We start from the raw sequence: 23,170 nt of genomic DNA on the forward strand, positions 1-23,170 counted from the left end.
GGCTGCCATCTTCCCCGGCTTCTCTTTGCCTAGGGCTGCAAATGGTGGCGGGGGACGGGGGGGACGGGGAAGGGTTTCAATGCAACTCTCAGCATTTGAATCAACGCAATACAATGATTTTATGCTGTGCAGTGCAATGCAATGCAATGCAATGCAATGGTTTTCTAAGCTGTCCAATATATTTTTGATATGGCACCCAGCGTGCTGATAACCACTGAGACCATTGCAGTTGGTTTATGCCATAATCTTTCAACTTCAATTTTCAGATTTTGATAGTTTTTGATCTTCTCCAATTTGTTTTCTATTCAGCTATCTTCTGGTATTACCACATCAGTTATCCGCATTTTCCTCTTTGCAACCAGAATTAAATCTAGTCTTTTTTTTAGTTGCTTCAATGCTTTTATAGGCAGCCAGTGCAAGCTTTTCATCTTCAAGAGTTTGTTTAATTTGAAGTAAACCGCTACATCCATTTCTATGGAACAGGTATAATTTATCAATATCAATAGGGGGGGGTGTAATACATAGTAAAAATATACACTTTTTCGTTCTCACAAGATAACATTTTTAATCAATAGGAACCACAGCACTTCTCTCCTGTTAGTCCCACAAACAATTTAGTCCTATGCCATGGAAAGGTTTATAAGTGATAGCAGCACCTTGAATTGCATCCAGAAGCTTGTGAGCAGTGGTGGGATATGAGTACAAATGTCACCAATTAGAATGACACGATTCCTTCTTGGATTGGCACCCTGGTTACTTAGCGAGTTATGTTAAAGCTTAGATAGGGTAGTGGACCAACAGAACTTTTCTAGATGTATTTCTAGTGGGGGGTGGGGGGTGGGGGGGGACACCTGATAACCCTCAATTATGCATTCTAAAAGCCTGGACACTTGAAAGTGGGTTTTGAAATGCATAATGAATGAGGAGAGCTTTAGCGAGGTTTGAGCAGGCATTCTCAGTTTTGCATTGATCTTGGGTCAGGTGGAGATCATGCCTTAAGCCACTACCCAGGTCCTCCTTTTACCCCCTAAGAATCATTGTACAGTTTCTCTCTTAAGTATTTGTTTCTCACCAGTCCGGATCTATGCAGTCTCTTGTTTGGACTTTCATATAAATAGCAAACGAGATAAAATGCAGCTGCTTCAAACTGGCCTCCTCCTCCTTCTTCCTCCTCCTCCTCCTCCTCCTCCTCCTCCTCCTCCTCCTCCTCCTCCCCTCCTCCTCCTCCTCCTCCTCCTCCTCCTCCTCCTCCTCCCCCCCCCTCCTCCTCCTCCTCCTCCTCCTCCTCCTCCTCCTCCTCCTCCTCCTCCTCCTTCTTCCTCCTCCTCCTCCTCCTCCTCCTTCTTCTATTCTTTGACAGTAAGAAAAACACCTTAAAAGACACATCAACAAAGATCTAGATTGTGAGGGCAGAAAACAGGACATGCATGAACAATGATCAGGATTTATAAAGATCCTGACTCTTAAAACTCAAATATGGTGAATTGGGATGTAGTTTGCACAAATGTAGAACTAATAGAGAATGTAATTGTGGCTGCGTTTAAGGAAACCACACACGGCCTCCACAGTTCAGCTGACCCACTGCAGATGTTTCTCCCTGACCGGGCCTCCACGGACTCTTAAGTAAAAAAAACCATGCCAGGCAACCCACTGCCAGCCTTTGCCCACAGCTGGCCCTCCCCGGGGCTATATTGCCACCATTATTACCCTGCCTCTTCTCCCATGCTATCTATTCACAGGTGCACTGCGACACAAATCTCCACACCGAATTCCCCACATGGGAGAATTGGCTCTACTTGTGGCGTGTCCACCGGCAGGAGTGTCAGCAGGCGGGGGAACGTCAGCGGCAGGTGGGACGGGGGCAGCACTGGGGGGGGGCTCTCCTTGAGGATGCTTGTAGGGGGCAGAGACAGGTGGCATGGGGGTGGGTGCTTGCAAAGAGACACCTGCACAATTTGGCCTCCATGGTGGGCATTGCTGGGGGACGTCAACAGCTGTGGTGTAGGGCAGTCTCTGGATGGCTGTGGCTGGCAGTGTCCGGTTTGGAAGCCCGTCGGGGTATAAGGCCTCAAGCCTGCCAAATTTCAAACATAGCCTAACTAAAACTGCCCCTGGGATCTAGGTTACGACCTCTGACCTGGGCCCCACCTCCTCCTGCAGCAGTGCAAGGGGAAACCTATTATGAAGTGAAGAAGATTCTAGACTCTACATTGCATGGGGGGGGGGGTCAATTACAATACTGAATACACTGGAAAGGGCACCTTTGTCAGAAGCGATGTGGGTAAAAAGTTGGAATGTAAATGCAGATAGTCTAGTTAAGCAGTTCCATGACAAATACCCTGATAAGCCAAAGGGGCCACTCCCTGGGGGGAGTGGGGTGGGGTGGGGGTTAGGTAGCTGATTAACCTCGTGTGTTACTTTCGTTTCACGACATGCTCTTCTGATGGGGGGGGACGGACAGCCTGACAGGCTTGGAAGGCATCGGGGTATAGGGCCTCTACTATGGGAAATTGGGAGGGGGGATTGTATGGAGCTTGGGAGATATGTAGCCAAAATAACATCCTTTCTCAGAAAGTCAAGGTTACCTAGTCTCTGCACCTGGATGGATATGGATGGGAGGAATCTTCTTCTGTGGCACTGACTGATTGGACCCACGTGATGGACCTATGGGTGTTGGGCGGGGTCTTGAACTTTCAATTGGGTGGGGAAAAAACCTGGAAGCTTTCAGATTCGGGTTTTCCCAGATGTGTCAACATGGTTCTTCTAATAAATTGGTGTTTTGAGGAATCTCTTGCCTTGAATTCTTATTTTATTGAGGATGCTGTTTGGAACCCTGACAGGCAGCTGGATTGGAAGGCTGTCCCTTTCTATGGGAAGGGAACGGTTGCATACATACACACACACAAACACACACATCTTTTGTTTTAATGGCTTAGAGGCTCTGTTGAGACTTGTCAATTACCAGGAAAAGTAGAAGCATTTCTTATTCTTTTTTACAAATATACAACAGAACACTCATGATTTGCCTGCCAAAATTTACCTGTAATATAGCTTTCATACAAAAAAAAAAAAATATTTCACCCTTGCTAGTGATGAAATGCAACTAAAAAAATTCACATTGCATTTATTACCATTCTTCAGAGCTCCATTTGATCCATGTCTCTTGTCCTCTACTGCTTTTTATACAGCCACCTTCATGTTTGAATGCATGTGTATATTCATGTAAAGAGCCGAGGTGGCGCAGCGGTTAAACGCAGCACTGCAGGCTACTTCAGCTGACTGCAGTTCTGCAGGTCGGCTGTTCAAATCTCACCGGCTCAGGGTTGACTCAGCCTTCCATCCAGGTGGGTAAAATGAGGACCCGGATTGTTGTTGGGGGCGATATGCTGACTCTGTAAACCGCTTAGAGAGGGCTGAAAGCCCTATGAAGCGGTATATAAGTCTAACTGCTATTGCTATGTATTCATGTTTGAATATATATGTATACCAGCTGAGACTGTTAACACGGGGTAACCTTTACTTAGTGTGTGTGGTGATGACTCTGTATGTGTGTGTGTGTGTAAAATTCTGTGTTATTTGCTACACACTTTTTTTCCTCTTTGAGCCCAACTATGTAATGTAATTCAAGAAAATGAAATTCCAAACTATTTTCTACACAAGTAATTGTTGACTTGCAACCATTTGTTTTATGACCATTCGGTTACAATAGCACTGAAAAATGTTGTTTATGACTAGTTCTCACATACTCACACTCCAAGCTTCCCCACGGTCACATGATCAGAATTCAGGGGCGTGACAAGTGGTATTTATATGTAGTTACAACAGTTGCAGTGTCCGGGGTCATGTGGTATCATGTAAAAACTGCCTTGCTTTGCAATAGAAATTCTGGTTTCCAGTGCCAGAATTTCTGTTGCAAAGCAAAGCTGTTGTTATATGACTCGTGTCTAATTTTACAACTCTTTTTCCTGTCAAGGTTCCAATGAAACAATTAAAAAAAACCCCACCCATCCTGGTTTGAATGCTTCTTTATCACACCGGTACTAACTGACCACCACATTCTTGGGGGAAAAAATGGAATAATTGTTGGAGCTGCTGCTCCCTGCTGCCCTCCAGGCCAATCCCTTGAGCCCCCCCACCCAGCACAGCCCAGCGGCCAATCACTTCCCCACCCACCCCTGAGCCTATCCCCGGTGCCCTACTGGAATGCATAAAGTCAAAGGCTTCGCAAGCAACCCCCCCCTCTCAGCTGGTCTGCTCCTCCATCCGTTGAAGATCAGTTCATTTTGGCAGTTTCACACCCTCCCAGGAAGATCGCTGATAATCTCAAGGCTTCTGTTAAGTCTTGATTACACTGAGCTCCTTGGCTTCTTGGCTTGCTGATAACATCTGCTTCGGCTGCTTCGGCTGCTTCGGCTGAGTTCCAGTGCTGAGCAGAACAGAGAGAGAGAGAGAGAGAGACGAGGCTACAGCAGCCCAAGAGGGGCAATGAAGATGGTAGGAACAGATGTCATGGATAATGAGGTTGACATTTCCCATGGTTGCCATTAAGTGAATCATGTCATTAAGCAAATGCAGCCTCCCCCATTAACTTTGCTTATCAGAAACCATCTGTGAAGGTTGCAAATGGCCATCATGTGACCCCAGGATATTGTAACTGTCATAAAAACATTTCACTTGCTAAGTGCCTGAATTTTGCAATTGCGATTCCACTTAGGCTTCTATACCGCTTCACGGTGATGATTTATAGAGGCGGCATTTTGCCCCCAACAATTTGGATCCTCATTTTACCAACCTCAGAAGGATGGAAGGCTGAGTCAACCTTCAGCCTCGTGAGATTCGAACTGGCAGCCGACTGTCAGCAGCAGCAGCCTGCAGTACTGCATTCTAACTACTGTGCCACCAAGGCTCTCGTTTTGATCATGTGACTGCAGACGCTTTGATAATTGTAAGTGTGAGACGGGCCACAAGCCACTTTTTTCAGTGCCACTCGGGTGGGTTTCAAAAATTGTTGTAGCCTACTCTGTGGGTGTGGCCTCCTTTGTGGGAGTGGCTTGCCACCCATGTGACTGGATGGGAGTGGCTTGCCGCCCATGTGACCAGATGGGAGTGGCCAAGATGATGTTATTACTAGATATTACTAATTACTAGATAGTATTAATATTACTAGATCATTATTAATGACACTGTAACAATTTTAAGTTATTGTACCAGCCATAGTATACTGTAACCTTTAGTTCAATCCACCAGCAATAATTTACATTGTAACAATTTTAAGTTATTGTACTAGCCATAGTATACTGTAACCATTAGTCCAATTCACCACAATAATTTACACTGTAACCATTTCAAACTATTCCACAAACAATAATTTAAAATGAAACCATTAAAAATATTCCGTACACAATAAATTACAACAAAACTAAAAAAATTTTTAAAAAATACACAATACAATACAATACATTTCAAAGTATTGAGTATACCATTTTTAAAAATGGTTTATTTTAATTTATTTTGGATATAATCTTTTTTTAAATAGTCTAAGACAATTTAAAAAAAGAATCCACATACAATAATTTAAAATGAAACCATTAAAAATATTTTACACTCAATACTTTTAAGTAAAACTATTTTAAAAAATTCTATGCACAATTCATTTCAAAGTATTGAGTATAGAATTTTTTAAAATAGTTTATTTTGATTTATTTTGCATAGAATCTTTTTTAAAATAGTCTAAGACAATTTAAAAAAAGAATCCACACACAATAATTTGAAGTAAACCATTTTAAAATATTCTACACTCAATACTTTTAAGTAAAACTATTTTAAAAAATTCTGTGCATTAAATAAAATATTATTTCAAAATACATTAAAAAAATAAAAGAAAAAAAACCCAGGTCACTTACCACCAGGCAGAATCAGCAGCACTCCGATGCGATGGATGGATCCTCGTCGCGATGGATGGAAGCAACAGGGAGCAGGCAGGCAGCAGGAAGAGGTAAGACACTGGACCCTCAGACAAGGCTAGGGTCACTAAGCAGGTCGCCTGGTAGGCTTAGCCAGGCAGGCGAGGCTAGAGAGGGAGGGGGCTTCCCTTGCGAAAGGTAGGCTGCCTTCACCGCCAGGCCGCGTCTTTCACGCTAGGCCGCTGCCCCCCGCCTTCAGTCCCTACCGACGCTACCGCCCTCCACCCGGCTTTGGCCATGTGGTGTGCACCAGCCTGTGGCTTTTGCGAGGGAAGACCTTCCCTCACGAAAGCTGGGCCACTGCCACCCACCCAAAGCCTCCCGAGTCCCGCCGCCAAGGCTTAGTTGCTTACCTGAGAGGAAAGCAGCAAGCTCCTGGAAGGCGAAGGCCGAAGGGAATTTTCAAATGGAGGTAAAGCACGAAGATTTTAAACACTTCGCTTTGCCTCCAGCCCACTCACTGATTGGTTGGACTCCAGCCAATCAGTGAGCGGCAGACTGGGCTTAGTGCGGACGGGCGGGGGAACAAGCAAGTGAGTTGCGGATGGGCGGGGGAGCGAGCGAGTGAGCTGCGATGCCCCGGCAAAAGGGCACTTTGCAGCTACGGGCCAGGACCTGTACCGGCGTTCCCGGAAGTTAATTACTTCCGGGTTCACCGACCAACTGGTACGCGCGAACCAGGGCAAACCGGGAGGAACCCACCCCTGGTGCCACTGTAACTGAATGGTTGCTAAACAAATGGTTGCAAGTCCGGAATAAAAATACAGGTAGTTCTCAACTTATGACCACAATTCAGCCCAAAACTTTAGTTGTTAAGGGAGACATTTAATTTTGTTAATTTTGCCCTTTTGTTTACTTTTTGCTATTTTACACCCTTTCTTACCACAGTTATTTACTGAATCACTACAGTTATTAAATTACTGCAGTTATTAAATTAGTAACACAGTTGTTAAGTAAATCTTGCTTTGCCATTCACTGCTTGTCAGAAGGTCACAAAAGGTGATCACATGATCTCAGCACACTGCAACTGTCTTAAATGTGTCAGTTGCCAAATGTCTGAATTTTGATCACAGGACCATGGGGATGCTGCAAGGTCATAAGTATGAAGTGGTCAAAACACACTTTTTCTCCATTGTTGGTAGAGACAGCAGAAAGGAACGAGTTAACTCTGTTATCATCCAATAAGACCGACTCTGAAGATTTGTATATCCTGCCTCCTTTACTGGCTTCACCAGTTTTTAAGACTCAGTTTCCTTAGGGATAAGACATGCTAATTTGAACTCTTCAATTTGGTCCAATTATCCCTTTTACTAACTTGCTCCCCTGGCTTCTTTTAATTTAGATCGTTGCAAGCACAGGGGAAACCTAGGAATTTGGAGAAGCCTTGAAGTGGTCGAAGGGCTTCTGCCCATTGGGCAGATCTCTGCCCCCCTCCATTTAAGACCGTTTGGAGGGGATGAACATTGGAGGTGTCAAGAGAGCCCAGGAGAGCGGCGATGCATCAGGGGAAGGTAACCACGGCTTCAGCTTCGCTCCTTGTGGCTTAGATTGCTGTCGGAGGAGTTTTCTTCTGGCAGCCGCCATTTAAAAAGTGCTCTGGTCACGGCCACCATTTTGTTCTGGCTCAAAAAGCGCCTGGACACGGAAAGGACCCCTTAGGCGATGGGGCCCAGGTGAGCTCTTCCGCCGGTGTTGTTGAGGCCTACTGATGTGCGTGGCTCTGGGGAGCCCGCTGCGTCTCCACCTGCAGGATCGGCTGTGGATTGAGGACAGCACGAGCCGGTCCGCCCTGCAGTGGAGCCTTTGCCACCTGCCACCACCGTTAGTTCCCAGGAGAAGCAGCAACAGACCCTCGAGCCTGGAGACCAGCGACAGGCCCTTGATCCAGCCAGTTCAGCAGATAATAGCAGAATCAGAAGGGTACTCAGGGGAGGTGGTTTCCCATTCTCCCTCCCTGGAGGAGGAAGTCTCAAGGCCTTCAGGGATACCAACTACCAGAAGGAGGACTGCCCCTTCTCCCAAAGCCACAGGGCGCTCCAAGAAGGCCTCTAAGGCAACGCAACTGGCAGAGGAGAAGAGACAGTGGACCCCAGATCGTGAATTTGCCAGAGCACAAAAAGAGGCAGATAAACGTCCCTCCCAAATCATCCAGAAGAAAAGTTCTTCCAAAAAGGCTTGATCTGAACCTAGAGTGTTCCCTCATGTCCCCTAGTTAGTCATCCTCTTCTGGGGAGGATGGGGACAGCCAAAGGGACAACACCGATCCCTTATTCTTGGAACCAGCAGCCCCCAAAGAGGTGGTGCCATCCCCGAAACTATTCCTTGACATAGTTCAGCATCAATGGACTTCCCCGGGGTCGGGTTCCTTTCCCAACTCTCACTGATAAAAGGTTTTATGATGTTGGACCTGAGTTGAACAAGACGCTAGAGGTCCCCATGGTGGATGCACCGATAGTGTCCGTTTTGACTCCATCAGCAGTCACGAGTGGTCCGGCGGAATCCCTCCGTCCTGAGGATAAGAGGGCAGAGCAGGCCATCAAAAGCCCTATGGGTTCTTCCTTCTTTGGTAGAGCAGCTCTAAAACGGCTCAAGAGGTTGCAGGATAGGATCCCTACTAGCACTGCTAGGGCACACCAGGACTTTAACAAGGTAAAGGCTGCTATGGAGTTTGCAGCAGACGCCTCACTTAGTGCTTCTAGGTTCATGTCCAAGTTCATGGCCGCCTCCATTGCTACAAGACGGCTTCTCTGGTTGAGACAGTGGCAGCCCAATGCCAAGCATAAGTGGAGTTTTGCATCGGCCCCATACTCAGGTCAGCAGCTTTTGGGTCCACACTTGGAGCCATGTTGGTGCAATCCAAAGACAAAAAAAGGCCTTGTCTTCCCAATTTAAGAAACCAGATAGGAAACCACCTACCTCCTACAGGAGGTCACCCTTTCGAGGCGCGGGGGGGAGGATTCTCCTCCCCTCATTTCCAACATCAGTTCAGCCCGTCTCAGTGCCAGCAACACCAACAAGAGAAGTCCAACAAGGGTAGGCCAATGTTATCAGGCCGGAAGATCCTTCCGAGGCGGGTCTAGCCCTCCCTTCCAGTGTCAGAAATGACTGCCCCATGACAATTCCCAGCAGGGGCCGATTGGCCTTCTTTGCCCACCGATGGGAGGCAATAACCTCAGACACTTGGATCAGGGAGACGGTGTCAAACAACCTCTCCCTTGAGTTTCTCTCCTACCCCCTGAGGTTTTTCAGAACTTGCCTGATGTTGCAGGATGGGGGCCGAAGGCTTTTGGTAGAATAAGCAATACAACACCTGGACATCCTGGCAATTCAGGCTGTTACAGAAGATCAGAGAGGACTAGGATTCTACTCCCTTCTGTTCATAGTTCCAAAAGCCTTGGGGGTAGGCCTGGAGAGCCATACTCAACCTCAAAAGATTGAATTGCTACATAGTATATCGGCGTTTTAAGATGCAATCATTTCAGACCATTCTAGAAAGTGTCTGGAGGGACGACTTCCTCACCTCAGTGGATTTGGCGCAGGCGTACTTCCCATACCTATATTACCAGCTCACAGACAGTTTCTCAGGTTCTGCTACTGAGGGAGGCATTATCAATACAAGGCACTTCCGTTCGGACACTCCTCGGTGCCCAGCTCTATCAGGATTCTCTGTTACCTGGGTGATATCCTGATTCTGTCCAGATCCCCTTACCAGGCCAGGCAGGACCTTCAACTGTCCCTCCAGTTGTTAAGGGACCACGGGTTTTCCATCAACCTGGGCAAAAGTTACCTCTCTCCCACCACCAGGATCCTTCACCTGAGGGCGGTCATAGATAGAACGGAGGGAAGGATCTATCTTTCACAGGAACGCCAGACCAGTCTAAGATCGATGGCATCGGACGCTGGTTGTCCTCTCTCAACTGCAGAGAAGATGGTGTCCTTATTCCACATCATGCCATGGGCGAGACTGCACAGCAGACCACTCCAGTGGTTCCTTCTTCCTCATCAGGGGGCAGACAGAGCCAGCTCATCTGCGAAAGTGATCCTGACCCCGGCGGTGCGCGGTTTCCTGAGATGATGGATGTCATCGGCGATTTCTCAGGGAGCTTTGTTCCGGGAGCCTGCCCAGAACACAGTGACAATGAGGCCAGCCTGTCAGGCTGAGGGACACATCTTTGATCAGATATCGCTCAGGGTCTCTGGTCCCCGTCAGACAGACAGCATAGCATCAACTGGCTGGAGCTGAAAGCCATATCCACCTGGCACTCCTGCACTTCAGCCAGCATCTGAAGGGGCAACATGTTCTCATCTGCACCAACACTGTGACGGCAAAGGCACACAAAGACAGGTTCTGCAGTGGGTGCGTGAGGACCAAGAACTTTCAGCCCAGTCGCAGGCCCACCCGTAGGGACAGTACTGGCTTTGATAGGTCCCATTCCTGGTTGCTGTCTCCACCAACAATGGAGAATGGGCGTTGGCTTTCCCGAGACTCTCATTCTCTGGGAAGGTGGAGACCGCAGCCAGCCCCACCCAAAGAAGAGGTCCGGTCCGAAGTTGGAAGAGTTCCTAGAAGATGCCATAGCACATCAGTCTGCGGATTGCCTTTGTCATAAAAGCTGGTGAAGCCATTAAAGGAGGTGGGAATTTCTTGTAGGCTGGTTTCTTCTTTTGGGATTAGCGATATTATTGCTTCTCTCCATGATTCAGGTATCTTGGCTTTTCCTGAAACTTTGTTAAAAATTTCCACTCCTAGCTCTTCCGATATTATTTCGTTATATTTGTATAACTCCACCGGTATTCCATCTGGTCCTGGGGTTTTATTATTTTTCTGCTTTTTCAGGACTAACTCCACTTCGGCAAACGTTATTGGCCTGTTTATCACCTCCCTTTGTTCTTTTGATGTTAATGTTATCTTTTCTGTGTTTAAATAATGTTTTATCTTGATTTCCTCCATTCTATCTTGCGCGTATAGTTTTGCGAAGTATTTATGAATAATATGCTTCTTTTCTTCCGCTTTGTATTGAAGTCTTCCCTCATCATCTTTTAATTGAGATATCATTCTTTTTTCTCTTTCATTCTCCAATCTGTATGCCAGCCATCGTCCAGGTGTGTTGGCTTGTTCAAAGTCTGGCTGCTTTAATTTTCTGTACTGATTCCTTTTGAGTTATTAAGTTGATTTTATCATCTCTCTTTTTTCTTTTTTTAATTTTATTCTTTGGGTCTTTCTGTAGTTCATCTTCGGCTTCCATAAGTTCTTTTCCCATACATTCTTGTTGCTCTTCTTGTTTTCTAGTTTTTTCTCACCTTGAATCGTAAGGCCAATCTTGTGTATGTTTTCATGGCGTCCCAGAGATTTTGAATTGAGGCGTCTTCTTTTTTTATTTATTCTAAAGAATAGTTTTAATTCTTTCCCCAGCATTTGAGTGTATTCTATTTCATTTACAATATTTGAATTCATCATCCACCCTTTTCTTCTTCTTTGACCTTTCCATCTTAATTTTATTGGATTATGATCTGCCCATTCATTTGCTTCTATTTCAGTTTTGTCTAATTGATTACATAGACCAGATGATATCCAGGCCATGTCAATTCTTGATAGGGACTGGTGGGGGTTCGAATAAAAGGTATATTGCTTTCTTGTTTTGTGCCTTTCTCTCCAAATATCATGTAGTTTAGCAGTAGACTTAGCAGTAGACTTATATACCGCTTCATAGGGCTTTCAGCCCTCTCTAAGGGGTTTACAGAGTCAGCATATCGCCCCCAACAACAATCCGGGTCCTCATTTCACCCACCTCGGAAGGATGGAAGGCTGAGTCAACCTTGAGCCTGGTGAGATTTGAACCGCTGAACTGCTGATCTAGCAGTAGCCTGCAGTGCTGCATTTAACCACTGCGCCACCTTGGCTCTTTTTATATTTATATAAAAATTTTTATATATTCCATTGCCATCTCAAAAAAGGATTTGGGTAATGTATTTTTTTTTTGTTTTATTTTTCTTTTTGCTTTCATAGTCCATTTTTTTAATCCACTATTGCATTATAATCCCCAATTAAGCAAATGTTTTCATATTCTAATTTGTTTATTTTGTTGTGTAATTTCCTATAGCATTCCTCTTGTTTCTGATTTGGTGCATATATGACTATTAATAATATCAGTTTTTCTGTTGTCTCTAATTCAATCATTAGCATCCTGCTTTCTTCATCAGAGTAGACTTCTTTGGAGTTTATTTTTTCCTTTATCTGGGTTGCTATCCCTCTTTTTTTAATCTCCCAGTGCTGTATATAATTTCCCTAGTTTTTTGTTTTCCAGTAAATTCCTATGTTCCCTTTTAATATGCACTTCCTGTATACAGGTTATATCTACCTTCAGTTTCTTAAGTTTATTAAACATCTGTGCTCTTTTTTTTTTTGGGTGCGTTCAGTCCATTCAAGTTTCTCAAATAATTGTTATTTCCTGGTCCATCTTTCGATGGGGTGTTTTTTGTTGCTTTGGTTTGTATCTGACTTTTCCCTCTCGCGCCTTCCTTTTTTGCTCTCTCTCTCTTTCTTGCCTCTGTTCTTCTCTCCTGTTTCTTGTCTTGTCTTCTGATGTTTCTTCCTCTTGACTTCTACTTCTTTTGTATCATCTGGAGCATCAATTGCATACTATGCATTGTTGGTGCTGGTCCTGTTGTTCCTGCCATCATTCTACCTTTCTCCAGCCCCATTGCGCCCTCAATTGATCTTTGATTTGAGGAGGGGGATTTTGTTGCCGAAATCATATTTGGTGTAGCTTTTTTCACTAACTTTAGTGAAGTTGCCATTTTTATCCCCCTATTTATCCTTGCTCACAATTGCATATAAATTCTACTTTACTTCTACTTTATCAGCAATATCAATGGTATCAATAATTATATATCTCAATATTCAACAATAATTAACCTTCCTTAATATCACATTTCAATATCTAAACATTCCTATGTATTATTCTATTCTGTTTTTGATCCTTAATTATTATATATCATAGAGTTATATATCACACTGTTATCTTATACAAATAGATGTCTCTCAGTTGTGTCAGTTATACAGGTATTCAACTCTAGCAATTAGTTTCTCTCTATGTGTGTATATATATATATATATATATATATATATATATATATATATATATATATATATATATATATATATATATATATATATATATATATATATATATATATATATATATATATATATATATATATATATATATATATATATATATATATATATATATCAGCTTATGTCACCGTTGGTTTTCTTGCATCAGACTTCACGGTTCAAATTAATAGTCCGCTAGGTGTCGCCCTCTCCTCAGTATCACTGTTAGTGTCAACCAGTTAATACAACAAGTCCAGCGGCAAAGGGAAATAAAGGGGGGTGGGTAAAGACGCCCTCTGATCGTTCCAAAACAGTTCTCTCTCTCTACTGTCTCTGGTACCATTCCAATTTCCAAGGCGAATAAATACCAAATACTTGTAAGTTCAACTATTCTTTGGGAAAAACAAAACAGTAGAAGGAAGAGCAAGAAGAAAAAAAGTCAACAACCAACCCGACTGTTAAACAATCCTTTCTGTGCCTTCCAGGTCCTCTCAGCAGTTACTGTGTTCTACTCCCTGTTGTCCATGCCGGGTTTTCGTTCTCACTGTAGCCAATTTCCTTCAAGTTATTCAGCCTGTCAATTCCAACTCAGTGTCTTTCTGCTCTCACTCCTTTTCGGCAAAAATCTGAACTGCAAAAACAGTCTCCTTCCCAGAGCCTCTTTCTTTCCAGCTCACCCTCTCTGCCAACTTCGCCTTCTCCTCCTCTTCTTTGGGTTGTCAATAATAGTAACAGATGTCTCGATTCCAACTGCTTTCTCTCTCTGCTTCCTTCTTAAGCGGTCGCCATCGCTCCAGTCCTAACCAAGTGGCAGGATAGATCCTCGTCCGTTTAGTGGGTCTCTCCTACCCGCTGGGGTATTTGCCTTATCACCCCAGCGTCTTCAGAGCTTCCCCCTTAATCCGCTGGTCCCTTCAGGATCCACAGCGCTCAGAAATGAGCCCAAACGAAGAAGTTAAGAGTTAGAGGTTAGGAGAGCTCCCCTTCCTCAGCTCCAAGCACGATGACGTCACCACAGGAAGTCCTCACCTAAACAGGTTTTTTTTAAACAAACCTTTGCATCCACATTTGTTCCTACAGTCCAGGAGTCTGATCAGATTCTGTTAATCAGAGCCTGTGCATCATCCCAGATGCAATTCCAAAAGGCATTTCAGAACACTCAGAGGCTCAACTTATTTTAGGAAAAGGAGTTTGATGCCATGTTTGTAGATCCATATTCTAAAGCAACTTTTGTAGACCAAACCCTTCAAAGCATTGCACAATTCACCTGCTAAATTACATTCTTTCTGCCACTAACCCAGTGTGTTCTGAACAAGTTTTTGTTTTGTTTTGTTTAGTTATGTAAATCTCCCTATTTGCACCATTTTTCAATTTAGCTGAAATGTTGGGAGCGGACTGATATGGGTTGCAGTCTTGTAGGAATTTATTTCTAGTTCTTAAGTTTATACTTTCAATTTTATTTTATTTTTTTCCATGCTTGAAGTAAAACATGTTTTGCAGCCTGTATAAATGTTTAAATCAATATTGTCATTTTTGGGAAGCCAGTTACTTCATAGACATCTTAAAAGTAGTTTATTTAAAATTTTAGAATTATGTGCTAATGTTGTTTATTTTGAAGCTCTGATTATATTTAGAGTTTTATAAAATTTCATTTTCTGTTTAGTTTGCATAGACAATCCTTTGAAATGAAGATGGAGTATACATTTTTATTAAAATAAATAATGTTCTATCATATCATATGCTAGGTGTTTCGGTTAGAAGGTCAAGTTGTTCGCTATAAAACAGCTGCAGAAAATGCCGAAAGAATAGAGGATGAATTGAAAGCAGAGAAACGTAAGCTCCAAAGAGAGGTAACCTACATTACTATATACTTTTGAATTAAGAAAAAGGGTTGAATTAAAAAAAAGTAAAAATTTAATATGAGTAATAGGACTCTAGATTAATCATTTCTTTATTAAATGAAAACCTTTACAGCCTCTACCCATGAATAATGTCCCTGAAATTACCTTCTGCAGATTGGAGTGTTTTATATTTCCTTCCTGCTTGTGCCAAAGGAGTAAAAGAAAGCCTTTTTCAGACACTAATTAAATAAAGAAGATAAAGCAGGTGGCTATAACTTGCTTACTAAAAAGGGGAATGGACTCCATTAGTTCTCACTTGTGGTTCTGGAAAGCAAAACAAAATTGAAGAAAAAACAGAATGAAAAATAAATATTGCCCAAAGTTTTATAATATGCACCCAATTAATGAATGAAACACTGTAATTACAGCTGAATTTAATGCTACACAATTTACTAATAATCACAGATAATTAGTTCCTTTTCTATGCAGGATGATTATTCAGGAAAAGCTATTAGCTTTTAACAACTTGATTTTCAAGATGATAAATTCAAATAACAGACAAAACATTTTAACACCTGCATTCATTGATCAGGGTGGCAGTGCAGGGGCTCAGCGATTAAGACGCTGGGCTTGTTGGCTGCTCAGATCCGAGATTCAAACACCAGGCCGCAAGCTGAGCTCCTGCCAACCTAGCAATTTGAAAGCATGCAAATGGAAGTAGATAAAAAGGCACCACTTTGGTGGGGAGGTAACAGCGCTCCATAACGGTCACATAACAGAAAGGTCTATGGATAGCGCTGGCTCGATGGCCTTGCGATGGAGATGAGCGCTGCTGCCCCTTACAGTTGGCAACGACTAGCGGAGTAAAATCCACAGGGACTCATCTACCTTGTTTTATTCATTAATTAAACAGTTTTGTAATTTGTGTAATATGTATAATTTTGGCTCCTTTAAGAATTAAAGAAATATTTGTTCATAAAGAAAACCAACTCTAGATTTAAACACAAACTAAAAAAAATCTTAAAGTTTAGGAATCAATGTATCTGTGTACACCTTAAAGAATTTATCTAAGCTTGGCATTTTGCCTTTCCTATAAGTGATATTTCTATTTTCTCCATCTTAATTTCTTCAGAAAGTACCGCATTTTTCACACTATAGAACGCACGGGACCATAAGACGCACATTGGCTTTAGAGGAATAAGAAAAATAAAATCTGCCCCTCTGCCTTCCAGGATCCATCTGGTATTCCTCTGGCCAGTCTCCTTGCAGCAAACAGCCTGGTCAGCTTCAACACATTATTGCACATGTGGCTCCTCAGGGCACCGCTCTGTTGTGCTCACCACCAGTCAACTGAGCTGAGCTGGCGCTGCCAGGGAACACTGGAGCCTTTGCTGCTGAGCAGCTGATTGGTGGTTGCATCGGCCTCCTGGAATATTGCCAATCAGCCGTTGTACGCAGCGGCAATTGTCACTGCCGTTTGTCACTGCCCATCACTGCTGCCTACTGCTGTTGTTCACTGCCACCTCAGTCTCAGCCCTAGGGAGTAAGCAAGGCAACCCTTGCCAAAAAAACTGCAGGGCTTCTCCAGGTAGTTGTAGGAATCAACAATTACTCAAAGACATAAATAAAACCATTTGTCATACAGTCGGTCAGATCTTTAGATTAGATTTGGCATTTCTGTTGGGATAGGAGATGTTGGAGGGTGTTAAAGGTATTGTCACAGATGTAGGTTAAGTGTTTCCTAGTAAAGTTGCCTTTTGCAATTGACTGGTGGTGATTATGCCTTTGGGGATTCAAGTTGCGCTCCAAATGTTTTGAAAGTTTAAAAATTGCCTATTACTATTGGTACTACCTTACTTCTGATGCTATCGCCATTCTACTTCTATTTAGAGTTCTTTTTTGTGACTTTCTTGAGTTCTTTCTCTTCTATTCTGGTGTCGCCAGGTACTACCATGTTTACTATCCAAAGTTATTTGACTTTCTTACCAGCAATTGTTAAATCTAGGGTGTTACAGGTACTTGTCTCTTTTAATACTAAATTGTCCAGAGCAATTTACTTTTTCATTTCTCTTTATTGCCTATTTTGTGTCCCATCCGTTCTTGTTTGAAGGCAGGTACCCTAGAAAGGTATAACAGGTTCCCCATCACTGACCTATCACATACTTAGCATTGGAAGATTGTCAATGTTCTGGAGCTCATATTGCGAAGAACAGCAGGCCACTCTGCTCCTCAGGATCCCCAATGAATTGTGGCTATTCCAAAAAAATGGTGTCCACTTCTGAGATGGGGCCATGGGACCGGCAGAGACCCATGCAGGGGGCTAAGTGGCCTGCCCTCCTTCCCAAACACAAACCAGAAATCTACAAAACGTGAGCAATTGGGGGATGGGTAGGAGGGTGTGGGTATAGATCATTTGTATATGTCTGGCTCATATATTGGGGAAGGGGAGCAGGCCACTCCATTCCTTGACATCACCCCTAAATCACATGGCTTCCATCTGGGAAGGAGTGTCGTTTTCAGAGCAGCCACACTTGTGCCCATTTCCACATAAGTGAGCAGTCACGGGGGGGGGGGAGGGGAGGAGGAGAGTGTGGGTGTAGAGCATTTACCGTTTGGAGATCTATAGAAGGTAAATGAGCAATCAGTAATAGGCGTTGCTGGTGTGGGAACAGAGTTGGAGGAGGCCTTGGGAGGGCCGGGGCAGGCAAACCCACGTCTGTCCTAAGCCCCGCAGGGTCTCCTCTGAGGTTCTATGAGTTCTACTAAATGATCACATGAGGGAAAATGGGTAGGGATTGTTAAGTGGTCACAGGATCACCTCACTTAATGACCATCATGAGTTGCCACTGTGATGAGCAGGCTCCATTCTGGTTGTAAGTCGAAGATTACCTGTACATTAAAATTCATGTTTCTTATATAATTTTTGGAAACAGGTCTCTCACTCCAATATCCTTTGCCAACCAAAAAATGTCTCATAAAATAAACCTAATTTTTACCCTTAATTTTTCAGAATCTGTCAAATGTAATATTTGGCTGGATAGTAGATATAATACTTGAAAAAAAATCTGTAACCTTCAAATCAGCAAAGCTTGGTTGCTGATGCATTACTCTTCCGCAGATAATCAAAGGAAATCTTGACTATTCTGACCTCAATCCCAACTGAACTCTTTGTTCAGAACTTTGCCAGAGCAGATCTTCTTCTTTAGTTAGAATTTTTTTTGAAAAAAATGTGTCGCTATTCCTACAGAAGAAATGAACTGGAATCTTGGTGTCCTTTTAATCTAAGCTGAAGGACTAAGTCTGTAGACCTGTACAATATATAAGCAAAAAGACATCTTAAACTTTTGGAGCTTAAAAATAATTTGTAAAAGTTTTCCAGATGTTGTTCCGTGTAGAGATCCTATTTGAATCATCCCCCAGAAGATAATCTCTTAAGCTGAAAAGATTCCAAGCAGGCTCTCTTTTCCATCTGGCATATCAGTCATTGCTGGAGGTCAGGGGGGGGGGGGGGCATCCTACTTTCTATACTTTAATTTGAATCCAATGTCTCTTTTAAATGGTTTTTTTTTTCCCAGCTTCGATCAGCATTAGACAAAACGGAAGAGCTTGAAGTCAGTAATGGCCACCTAGTTAAACGCCTAGAGAAGATGAAAGCCAATAGAAGCGCTTTGCTCTCTCAGCAATAGATAAGATGGCAGAGCTCTTGCTGGGCCTGCTGGACTGATTGCCCAGGCTTATGGCTGCACCTGTTTGGGATCCTTCCATGTTTCTGAAGACAACACAGTTCTCATGCATGAATCCATCTGCCCACATGCCAACCTCCTGAGGTTTTGGCTATGTAGATTCTGAGCTGATACAACTGTGATTATGAACAACTGCTCCAAATGATTTCACTCTCTCAGATTCAATACTGTAGCTGTAAGCAATTCAATGAGCACATGATATGTCCCTTTAAGTCCTCAGTTCGATACGGCATTTTGAAAACAATACTGAAAGGACGTTTATTGTCCTGTTAAACTGGAAATTTGAATTTTCTTTCCGGAAATTAGTTTTTTTTAAGACTAATTTTCAGATTTCCTGTAATGGCTGCATCTGAAAGAATAGCAACCCTAGCATATCCTTATCAAGTTCTTATATATATATATATATATATATATATATATATATATATATATATATAAAAACCCTGGAACCAGAAGCCATTGCAGAACAAATGTTCAGTTTTGAAATCATGGATGAAAATGGTCTTGGAAGCAAAAGTGACCTTATTTGACTTCATCAAATAAAACTTTATAAGCAATTTTTCTCCTGTTCATTTATGACTACTTCATTTCAGGATCAAATGGCAATAGCTTTACTTTAAAAAAAAGAAGAAAAGTTTTTATTATTATTTAATCTCTGTATTTGGAATTCAGTTAAATGATTTGTTATAAAGAATGTAATGTTGCAATAAAGACAAGCCAATGTTTTAAAATTTATATAGTATTTCATATTTTAATGATTATACATGTTATTGCTAAACACAGTCTGATGATCATGAGTGCACCAGAGGCCCCTCCAGGAGCCCAGAGGGGCAGAGCGAGAGGCAGCTCCAGCCCTCACTGGCTCAGCTGATCTGCAGGCTGTGATTAAGGGGCCAAGCCACCATGCGGTGAAAGGGGAAGGGAGGGGCTGCCTCCTGTGCTGGTCAGGGCTTATGTTTTGGAGTAGGGCTTATATTAGGCCCACCCCCAAAAAATCAAGCTAGGACTTATTTTCAGGGAAGGTCAGAGTTTCGGGAAAACATGGTAGCAGCACGGGTCACCACAAGATCTCAAGCAAAGGACCCCCCCCCCTGTGGATGTTGCCCTCACTGTAACCTTTGGTCCCTTGACCACAGAAACCCCTGCTCCATGCAAGATGGACGGCTGTGGTGGGGAGGAAAACTCTTTATGTCCCAGCTAGCAAAGGACTAAAAACCAAGCAAGCCTGCCATGACTCCAAATTGGCATTTTGGGTTTGTAAAAACTTTGCACCTCCCGAGATGACAATTTTGGTGGCCATCCCTTAACAAGGACACTGAAAGTTATGCTGCCAGCCTCCCCTCGTGCACAACGGCAAAGCATCAGCTGATCCTTCACCCTGGATCAGATTTCTATGGATTTCATCGTAGAACTCCCAGAGAACTCAAGGAACAGGCCTTTTTTTCAAAACAGCGGCCGTCCCATTGGCTTTGCTTGGACTAAAATACATACGTGGCTGGGAAAAATGATACAGCAACATATTGATTTAAAACCTGAAATATTTTTGCTGAGGATATTACCAGAAAACTATAGTAAAGAAAATGTATAGTTGATTATTCATGTTATAACAGCAGCTAGGATTGTATTTGCAGAAAATTGGAAAAGTGAAGAAGAGATCCCTACAGAGGAGAAGATGATTAGGAAAATATTGGAATGTGCAGAAATGAGCAGATTGACACTGGCTGTCAAAGAGAAAGAACAAACCTATTACTATACAATTTGGAAATCTTTTTTACCAGTGGTTAGAGAATAGACATCAGAATTAATAGTAAAAAAAAAGTTATCAAAAGTATAGAAAATGTAGTTAACATAACTAATAGATTTAAATAAATCACAATAGGATTGTTACAATATTAGATACTTAAGGTATGGGAAATTAAGCTAAAATGAGATTAAATTATGAATAAGATTGTATATTTTAATGTTGGCACAAAATATATATCCAGACAGCACACTGGTTAATGGCAAATGGATTGTTTAGAAAAAAAAATATTTTAAAAAACCAGCTAAAGGCCACCTGGCCCCCATGGTTCCCAAAGTCCCAGACGAAGCAAGAGCCGCCCCCAAGGGAGAGACAGAGAGAGTGGAGCCTGAATCATTTAAAGTTGGGGGCCGAAAGTCTACCTTTCCACTCGGTTCTTCCGGTCCAACCATTTAAAAAACCTGGACCAAAATCCTTAGGACCAAAATCCCCATCACCCGTATCATTATTATTGTTAACCTGGTCACAGTGGAGCTGCAATTAACCATTGTGGCAAGTGACCCCAATCTTCCATTGCAGCCTATTAAAGCCCGAAGTAACCTCGTTCTAAACCCCCACGCCCACCCCAGACCGTAACCTGCTATGGTAGAAGGTGAACACTTTGAGATTAAACAGATCTTTGCTTCGAGGTGACACCATGGGCCCACCCAGTAGTTAGAGGCCTGGAAAGACTCCACATATCACATGGAGAGGGGGGGGGGAGGATTTGGGTTATGCTTGCGTGGGATTTTTGTTTGTCCCTTTTCTCTGCTTTGATGTACCTTTGGGGTGTTGGGAGGGGGAAGAGGTGGTGTCAATTTCTCCGAAGCAACATCGGCCACAGCCTGGTGTTCCTGTGCTCCATTTCATTCCCCCCACATGGGGAGGGAGGCCTCAGTACGGAGAGGGATGGTGGGAGTGGACGGAGGGAGTGCCCTCCTACATAGCTGGATGTTAACAGTGACTGGACCCAGTGATCAAGACTAGCGGCTGCTGAGAACGGACCAAGGGAGAAGTGACGGATGATTGTCCCACGTACCTGAGAACACCTGGAGGGGCAGGGACTGTCAAGCCTTCTTATGCCACTGGTATGTGGAAGTCTGATAGAGCCAGCTTCATTTCACTACGTACTACGGGTTCTCTGCACCCAATAAAGGGAAGTTTGAATCTGCATGGTGTCTGCATATGGTAAGTGTGCCAATTCATTGGGATGCATTGCTCAGAACTGTGAAGTGATCCCAGTTTGCTCAAGGCCATGTTCACACCCCTCAATTGCATCGTTCAACATTCACCTACAATCCTGTTTACTTCATCTTTTGGTGCAGAGAAAGACCACCCAGTTTGCCTTCACTCACTTGGAAGCTGTCAGTTCCCCCCATTTCCCACCCTATGGCTTAGTTGCCCTTCAGGCTCCAAAACAATGGACTGCAGGTATGAGGGGGAGGAGACCCAGCCTCACTGCACAAGCCACAGTACATTGAGAGACAGGAACTACAGTCACGGCCACTCAAGCGGGGGGGGGGGGGTGTCCCAATAGCTCTAATGAAAGTGGCTGCATTCAAATGCTGGTCCAGACCCAGAACCACAGAGTCCATTAAGAATGCAAAATTAATGTTTAAAGGGACTTGCATTGCCACACTTGGAACAGAACCACAATCCAAACAATTATTCCAAAGAACTTTTAAGTCACTTGGGAAACTGGCGTATTCTATTCTTTCATGGATCCTGAGTTTTATAGATCTCCAATGCCCCTTTTAGGTATTCCAGTGTCCACCAGTTACTCTGAGCTGCATTGGACACCAGTTTCCCAAAGGCCAGCTGTGCTCCAGTCAACCCTCCCAGCTGCATGCAGATGTTGCACGAAACCAACATCTCCCAGATGTTCCAGTTTTCCAAGCAGAGATCCTTGGATCTCTCCTTGGAAAACTACTATCTTTAGTATTGTGAGCATAAAACAATGGCTTCTAATTCTCAGTTGTGTTAGTTGTCCCAATTGTTTTCTGTATTCTTCTGTCATTTCTCAGCTATTATTTCTGTTCACAGTTTTCTATACAGTAGTTTATTTCTCAATCATTTATTGGAAAATGAAAAGATGGCTATCTGTGAGTATTACGAATTTTGCATTGTTCATGGAGAAAAACGACGTTTAATGTGTGTCAATTTACAATACTCATTTTGTAATTTTGGTTAAATTTCTTCAAAATGCGAACAATGTTTTTGTGAAAACATCCTACTGGAAACAAGCTCTTTCTATCTGCCCACTGCATTACTGCCTCAAAACATTTGTAAATAATTTCCCAAAGACAGACAACAGATAGTTCTTTTTTCTCAGAACCTCTGAGTAACTCAAATTTCAAAGAAATAATTTTTATTTTGAAACTTCTATTTGAACAAATAAGCATTTTCTAAGGACCATTAATTGCAATGAACATTTAATCCATGTATTCAATTAATTCTCATGCCAACTGAAACTCAGGGTGCCCTGTTTTGAATATCATTACACTGATGATAGATCCAATCTGGGTCGGTCATCGGGACCAGAGGTTTTGTCTTCCCAGTTTTTGGACTCATTCTGGTGCCCATTATCAGGAAACTTCTTCTCTTTAGCAGAATGTGTGCTGTTCTATGTGTGGTATTTATATGGTGCCTGTTGTATGTGGCTTTTTAGATGTGGACTGCGGTGTGTTGATGGCTGGCCTGATGGTTGATAGCCAGCCATCAACACA

The 23,170-nt window shown here is 43.0% G+C and overlaps 1 protein-coding gene across 1 annotated transcript in view; it reads left to right on the forward strand.

Moving 5' to 3' along the window:
- LRRFIP1 (LRR binding FLII interacting protein 1) overlaps window positions 1–19,067 on the forward strand; it is an 80,413-nt gene extending 61,346 nt beyond the window's left edge. The window contains exons 13-14 of the mRNA XM_087706150.1: window positions 14,826–14,930; window positions 18,497–19,067. Of these exons, the coding sequence (XP_087562276.1) occupies window positions 14,826–14,930; window positions 18,497–18,607 (216 nt within the window). The 3' untranslated portion in view covers window positions 18,608–19,067. The remainder of the gene's footprint in view (window positions 1–14,825; window positions 14,931–18,496) is intronic.
- Window positions 19,068–23,170: the final 4,103 nt, after the last annotated feature.

This window comes from Thamnophis sirtalis, unplaced genomic scaffold, assembly GCF_051295495.1.
Source record: "Thamnophis sirtalis isolate CommonGarterSnake01/CBP01778 unplaced genomic scaffold, rThaSir2_p1.2 scaffold_1, whole genome shotgun sequence".
Taxonomy (NCBI): domain Eukaryota; kingdom Metazoa; phylum Chordata; class Lepidosauria; order Squamata; family Natricidae; genus Thamnophis; species Thamnophis sirtalis.